The 7,596-nt window shown below is 36.7% G+C and overlaps 1 protein-coding gene across 1 annotated transcript; it reads left to right on the top strand.

The window, feature by feature from the left end:
* The first annotated feature begins 816 nt into the window (after window positions 1–816).
* Window positions 817–1,383, top strand: LOC120179159. Its single transcript, XM_039184839.1, has one exon. The coding sequence runs from the start codon at window positions 817–819 to the stop codon at window positions 1,381–1,383; it is 567 nt and encodes a 188-aa protein (XP_039040770.1).
* Window positions 1,384–7,596: the final 6,213 nt, after the last annotated feature.

Genomic DNA, 7,596 nt, shown 5'->3' with positions numbered 1-7,596 from the left:
GAATTTCAATGACCTCCAAGGTTTTCAAAGGAATATGCCATGGCATAATTCTAACAAGTGAATGTCATCTTCATCCAACACAAGTTCATAATTCTAACAAGTGAATGACATCTTCATCCAACACAAGTTCTTTGGAGGCCACAATGCAAGCTTTTATACCAACCACGAAGACCATGCTGCAAGACCATACAACCTCTATAAAAACCAAGGAGTTTTGCTTCAAAGCCATAGATCATCTCTGAGGGTGTTGGAGGGTTAGGTTGGTCAAATTGTCGTGACATTGTAAGAACATGAACCAGGTCGTCTATCGAGTGACACTGAAGTCACAAAACCTCATGGGAAGGAGCAATGTAGTGCACTCACTCTACGAAGTGGCACCAAAATTGTGCAAGACAAGTTTGGGGGAAAAAAGATGAATGATTTACCCCCTGTCATTGTACTAGTTGAGAATGAAGTGCCAGAAAAGATTAAGTAGAAGAGGATAAGGATGAGGGTTCATCTAGTGAAGCAATTAAGGGACCAAACAAAAATGCCACGAAAAATGTTGTTCCCATCTCTTCATTAGAGGAAGTCAAACCCCCACGTCCTTTCCTACAAAGACTGAAGAAGCATAATGATGATTTTCAATTCAAGAAGTTTGTCGACATTCTGGACCAACTCCACATCAATGTTCCTTTTCTTGAAGCTATAGAACAAATGCCAACATATGCTAAATTCCTTAAAGATATTGTTACCAAGAAAAGAAAAGTTGAGAAGTACGAGACAGTTGTCACGGCAAAAGCATAATGCTCTGCCTTATGTAAATTATTGGTAAAAATGCAAGATCATGGAAACTTTATCATTCCATGTTCGATAGGAGAAAATTATGTAGGGAAGGCACTATATGACCTTGTCTCAAGTGTGAACTTAATGCCTAAGTCAAGCTTCGTGAAACTTGGAATAAGAAATGCAAGACCCACCTCTGTTATCTTGCAACTAGCCGATCGCTCTCATGTTCATCCCGAGGGGCAAGTCGAGGATGTCATTGTAAAGGTGGACAATTTTTTGTTTCCAATAGACTTCCTTATATTGGATTGCGAAGTTGATGCCACAACACCCATAATCTTGGGGAGACCCTTTCTAGCTACCGAACGTATTCTTATCGACTATAAGAAGGGTGAGCTCACCATGAGAGTAGCCAACCAATATGTTATCGTTAATGTTTTCCATACTCTCAAGTACATGGATGAGTATGAAGAATGCCAAAACATTTTCAAAGCGGATTCATTGATAGCAGAAGAAGTTGATCAAATTTACCATGACAATTTCATTCAGCTGGAAATTATGAGAGACTTATTAAGAAAGAAAGTGTCTAAGTGTCCAATGACTTTTCTTTGGAGGTGAAACAGGCTAGCTACCTCATAGCTAGCTCAGGTACATGCTTTAAACCTCTTGATTTCGATGAGTTTGTTCCTCCGAAGCCCTTATTATAACATGCACCTACCCTATAGTTAAATAATTTGCCACAACATCTTAAATATGTTTATATGGATAGTAATGAAACTTTACTTGCTATTATTTCCTCTGCCCTTACTCCTAACCTAGAATGTAGGTTGTTAAGTGATTTGTCACAATACAAGAAAGTGTTATGACGGACTATGGAGGATTTCAAAGGGATAAGTCCCACCATTTGCATGCACAAAATCCTACTAGAAGAATGCCATGGAAAATCCATAGAACCATAAAGAAGATTAAACTCAATCATGAATAAAGTAGTGATGAAAGAAATTCTCAAATGGCTTGATGCGGAGTGATTTACCCCATCTCTAATAGTTCTTGGGTGAGTCCAGTCCAATGTGTGTCAAAGAAGGGAGGAACAAGCGTAGTGACCAGTAAGGACAATGAGTTGTTGCCAACACGAACTGTCACTGGGAGATGGATATGCATGAACTACCACAAACTAAACAAGTCCACCAAGAAGGACCACTTCCCTTTGCCTTTCATCAAACAAATGTTGGATCGACTGACTGGCAAAGTATTTTACTACTTCTTGGATGGATACTCGGGGTATAATCAAATTATCATCGCACCATAGTACCAAGAGAATACTATGTTCACGTATCGCTATGGCACTTATGCTTTCCGGATGATGCCTTTTGGACTCTGTAATGCCCCAATAACTTTTCAGTGATGCATGCAAGCTATCTTTTCTGGCATGGTTGAGGATTTTCTAGAAATCTTTACGGATGACTTCTCCATTTTTGGAAATGACTTTGAGAAACGATTCGACAATTTGGAAAATGTACTCAAGCAATGTGATGAGGTCGATCTCGTGATGAATAAGGAAAAGTATCACTTTATGGTGACAGAAGGCTTTGTACTAGGCCATAAGATCTCTCTTAAGGGCATTGAAGTGGACAAAGGCAAAATCGAGGTGATCGAGAAGCTACCTCCACCAATATTAGTCAAGGGCATTAGAAGTTTCCTTGGATATACTGGATTTTATAGAAAATTCATCAAGGATTTGTCCATGATATCCAAGCCCTTATGCACACAGCTTCAACAAAATCAGCCCTTTGTGTTCGATAAAAATTGCCATGACACATTCACCGAGCTGAAATAAAGACTTATCTCTGCACCCATTGTGGTTCCGCCCGATTGGTCATCACCATTTGAGCTAATATGTGATACGAGCAATTTTATCGTGGGAGTTGTGCTTGGGAAACGCAGAGGTAAAATTTTCCATGTTATATATTATTCTAAATGTACCTTGAATGAAGCACAAATGAACTACACAACCACACTGAGGAATGACTCTAAAATCGTGCTCAAGTTCCTTTACAAGATCATCTTTACCCAATTTGGAGCACCTAGAGCCATCATCAGTGACGAAGTAACTCATTTTGATAACAAGCTAATTGCTAAGGTATTACAAAAATATGGAGTACGACATAAAATTGCCACAACTTATCACCCACAAACCAATGGGCAAGCCAAAGTGTCCAACCCAGAGATTAACCAAGTCCTAGAGAATATGGTGAATCCTAGAAGAAAATACTGCTCCCTAAAGCTGGATGAAGTTCTCTAGGCTTATCGAACGACATTCAAAACAACTTCGGGAATGTCACCTTTCAAGATGGTATATGGGAAATCGTGCCACCTTGATATAGTTCAACCTAGCCTCACTTGGATGGATGGTGAAGTCAAGGTTGCACCTTTGATTGTTTCGATCTAGGAAAGCAACAAGGATCCTGCACAAACAAGAAAGCTAAAAAAATAGTTAAATGGAAGTAATGAAATGGAAAGATAAATATGGCAGCGGAAATATATATAAGTTGGTGATATGTTTAAAGGAAATGATGAAGTATGGTAATGGAAGTAGAATGAAGGTGATGGAGATGAATATGAAAAGTAGTATCTCAAAGAAGACTCAAAGAAGAACCAATGTTAAAGAACAAAGACCCAGACTTTATATTGCTTCTTTAAGGATGGTAAAAAGGACTTTGACCCACTATCTATAAAGAGATAGGAACCAGAAGTATCAGGTGACATAGATAGGGTGACGCCACAAGCATAAGCTTGATAAGTCGATAAAGTTCACTTAAGAACTAAGAGAGAAACTCTCACAAATATTTGATTAAACAAAGAGAATTGCCCCTTACAAATGAAATGGAAAGCTATTTAGGCTAAGAGATGTCTAGGATGCACATACAAGATTTAATGATTGAACATTCATGGATGAGTGTTCATACTTTAAGTAGATACAAAGCATGGCTTAGGTGAATGAATTTTGATGAATGGATGTTCATCTTTTAATGGAATACATCCTTTGGCCGAATTCATCCCACCTTGTGTGAACTTGTTGATTTGTCTTCTATGGATGAATGTTCATGAATGTATCTTGGCTGAAATTCTTCCCCTTGTGTGAACATGACTATTTGGCTTCTTGTATGAATATGCATGAATGGATGAATTTAAAAGCCTTTGAATGAATCATTGAACCTCCTCAGAAATGTTTTGATTCATTTTAATATTCTTTTCTCGTCCATGCATGTCTTCATTAATTCCTCCCATGCATAAGTCCTTTGAAGGAGATGAATGGTTGCAAATCCCGTATTAATTTCCAGCATGCACTGTCTTCAGTAATCTGGACATATCTCAAGCTCCCGATATTGGATTGATGTGATTCAAAATAAATTAGAAAGATACGAGATAGGGGATTAAATGTTAAGAAGACTTCATCACCCAAAGATGCTTGGAACATGTTCAAAAATGTAGATCAATCTGACAGACGTGAACTGTCCAACCAACTCTTCAATTGCCTTTAGTCTTCTTAGCATCCAATGAACCTAGACAAAGTATGAAAAAAAATAATTAGATAATTGAGCTATGATAATTATAAATGCATTATTCCACCTATGTTAATAATGCAAATGAGCTAACTATGAATGCATATGCATTGAATAAGTTATATAAAGATGTGAATTAATAAGTCATGCATGAATATCATATATTACATATAAATGACAGCATAATATTCAAGCAAAAATTAAGAATAAGATAACATATTCACGTGACATGTAATGCATAAATGAGTAAATAAATAATAAAAAGGTAAGACTCCCTTAGAATCAACAAGGTAGAAGTCCATGAAGTTATCATGTGTTGAAGAAGTTTGGTCCTTGGCATGAATCACATCATTCCCCCCCTTCTTTAGAGCGATTTGTCCTCAAATCGAAGGCTTTTGTCATTGATTGATCCATTGGTGTAAGAAAGGATGAATGAAGATCATTATGCCTATTAGGGTATGCATGATTTTCTTTGAATCCTTCAAGTAGGTAAGGCATGCCAACTTTAGTCTTTGTACCCTTCCACATTATGAATCTTGAATAGTTGGATATTGCTCGTTTCTTTTCCTTGAATTGATGATCACAAGCAGAACACTTCCATGTAAATGATTCAATGTGATGCAAATAGAAATAAGTTAGAACATGAAACATCATTAACAATGTGAATGAACGTACAAGATTCACTAAGGTTCATGAATGGAATTTGGTTCGTGAAACTTCCCTTTCATAAGGTTCATTGAATATTGAATATGAAGTGAATGTACTTCGAATGTCAAAGAGCACATGCTTTGGAATACCAAATGTTTCAACCTTTGGAACTTCAATGGACAAATGTGATTCACCAATTTGCAATGATATGGCCTTTGGAATAACCTGCAAATCAATGAAAGAATAGGAAGAAAAGATTGATTAGTAGAAAGTAAAACTTCCTTCTCCTCACATTCTTTTCTCTCATGCTCGTTTGTTTGAATTCTCTCTTCAATCTCACTCTCAGTTTTACAACACACTTATCTTCACTCTCAATGCTCTTACTCTCATTTTTGATTACTCCAATGGCCTTCTCACGTAAAATCACACTCTCATTTTCAACTCCAAATGTCTTGGTTTTCTCACGATGTTCATCAATGTTTTTTTCAGTTGAGTTTGGTCTTCATTCACTCGGCTACGAGATAATGGATCAAGATGAATTTTCTTTCATTGTGGTAGAATGAATACCGATTTGTCAATCCATCATGAACAGCTCGTTTGTCAAATTGCCAAGGTCGACCGAAAAGAAGATGGCTTGAATTTATGGAAGCAACATCACACAAGACTTCATCTTCATATCTCCCAATTGAAAAAGGCACAAGTACTTGCTCTATAACTTCTAACTCTTCATCTTCATTAAATCCTTGAAAAACATATGGACTGGGATGTTTGAACGTTGTAAGTCCCAACTTCTCTACCATATATGCTAGCAAGGTTTGCACAACTTCCACTATCAATGGCTACAAGACATACTTTGCCATCTTTACCGTTTATATGGCAACGAGTATGAAATGCATTCTCTCTTTGCTGAATGTTCTCCATTCTTGGGAAGAAAAAGATCAAATAACATTGTTAGTAAAAATTTGAAAAGTGAAAATTAGGACCTTACCAAATTTCACACAACAAAACCTCACGGTCACTCCAAAAAAATTGCGATGTCACCCACTCAAGCACTCGTGTTTCACTCGGGAATATCTTTAGCTTTTGTAATTCCCTTCTGATCTCACACACTCGATAGCCTTTTTCCACTCGTTCCTCTCTTGTAAAGTTCTTAAAAGAACTAACCGAGACCTTTCAAGTGCTATGGACACTGGCTGAAAAATTTGTTAGTGTAGAGGAAAAAAATAGAAAGGTAGAAAGATTAAATAATGAAGGGTGGTCTTATAAAAGGAAGAAAAAAAAGAAAGGTTCACTTACTATGCAAAGATACTCACCACCTTTCTAGAAGAACATCAAAGGTCTTGAAGACTTCCTTAGGATCGTTGAAATAATGATGTTGCTTGTCACCTTTGGCACTTCTTTGTATTTGATTTCTTTGTTTCCTTTTTTTTTTTTCTTCACTTGGAATCCCTTGTTGATGTTGGGATTAACTTACTGATTTTTTTTTTGGCACTTCTCTTTTTGATTTTCTTTTTTATTGAATGGTAGGATGTTGTTTTTGCTTGTTCTTGTTGCAATCCACCTTAGCTCTGATTACCATATGATATAGTTCAACCTAGCCTCACTTGGATGGATGGTGAAGTCAAGGTTGCACCTTTGATTGTTTCGATCTAGGAAAGCAACAAGGATCTGCACAAACAAGAAAGCTAAAAAAATAGTTAAATGGAAGTAATGAAATGGAAAGATAATATGGCAGCGGAAAATATATAAGTTGGTGATATGTTAAAGGAAATGATGAAGTATGGTAATGGAAGTAGAATGAAGGTGATGGAGATGAATATGAAAAGTAGTATCTCAAAGAAGACTCAAAGAAGAACCAATGTTAAAGAACAAAGACCCAGACTTTATATTGCTTCTTTAAGGGATGGTAAACAAGGACTTTGACCCACTATCTATAAAGAGATAGGAACCAGAAGTATCAGGGTGACATAGATAGGGGTGACTCCACAAGCATAAGCTTGATAAGTCGATAAAGTTCACTTAAGAACTAAAGAGAGAACTCTCACAAATATTTGATTAAACAAAGAGAATTGCCCCTTACAAATGAAATGGAAAGCTATTTATAGGCCTAAGAGATGTCTAGGATGCACATACAAGATTTAATGATTTGAACATTCATGGATGAGTGTTCATACTTTAAGTAGATACAAAGCATGGCTTAGGTGAATGAATTTTGATGAATGGATGTTCATCTTTTAATGGAATACATCCTTGGCCGAATTCATCCCACCTTGTGTGAACTTGTTGATTTGTCTTCTATGGATGAATGTTCATGAATGTATCTGGCTGAAATTCTTCCCCTTGTGTGAACATGACTATTTGGCTTCTTGTATGAATATGCATGAATGGATGAATTTAAAAGCCTTTGAATGAATCATTGAACCTCCTCATAAATGTTCTGATTCATTTAATATTCTTTTCTCGTCCATGCATGTCTTCATTAATTCCTCCCATGCATAAGTCCTTTGAAGGATGAATGGTTGCAAATCCCGTATTAATTTCCAGCATGCACTGTCTTCAGTAATCTGGACATATCTCAAGCTCCCGATTCGGATTGATGTGATTCAAAATGAATTGGAAA

The sequence above is a fragment of the Hibiscus syriacus genome, unplaced genomic scaffold (assembly GCF_006381635.1).
Source record: "Hibiscus syriacus cultivar Baekdansim isolate YM2019G1 unplaced genomic scaffold, ASM638163v2 tig00112402_pilon, whole genome shotgun sequence".
Lineage (NCBI taxonomy): Eukaryota > Viridiplantae > Streptophyta > Magnoliopsida > Malvales > Malvaceae > Hibiscus > Hibiscus syriacus.
Note: the sequence above shows the minus strand (reverse complement) of the source record. Positions and strands in the feature narration are given on the sequence as shown.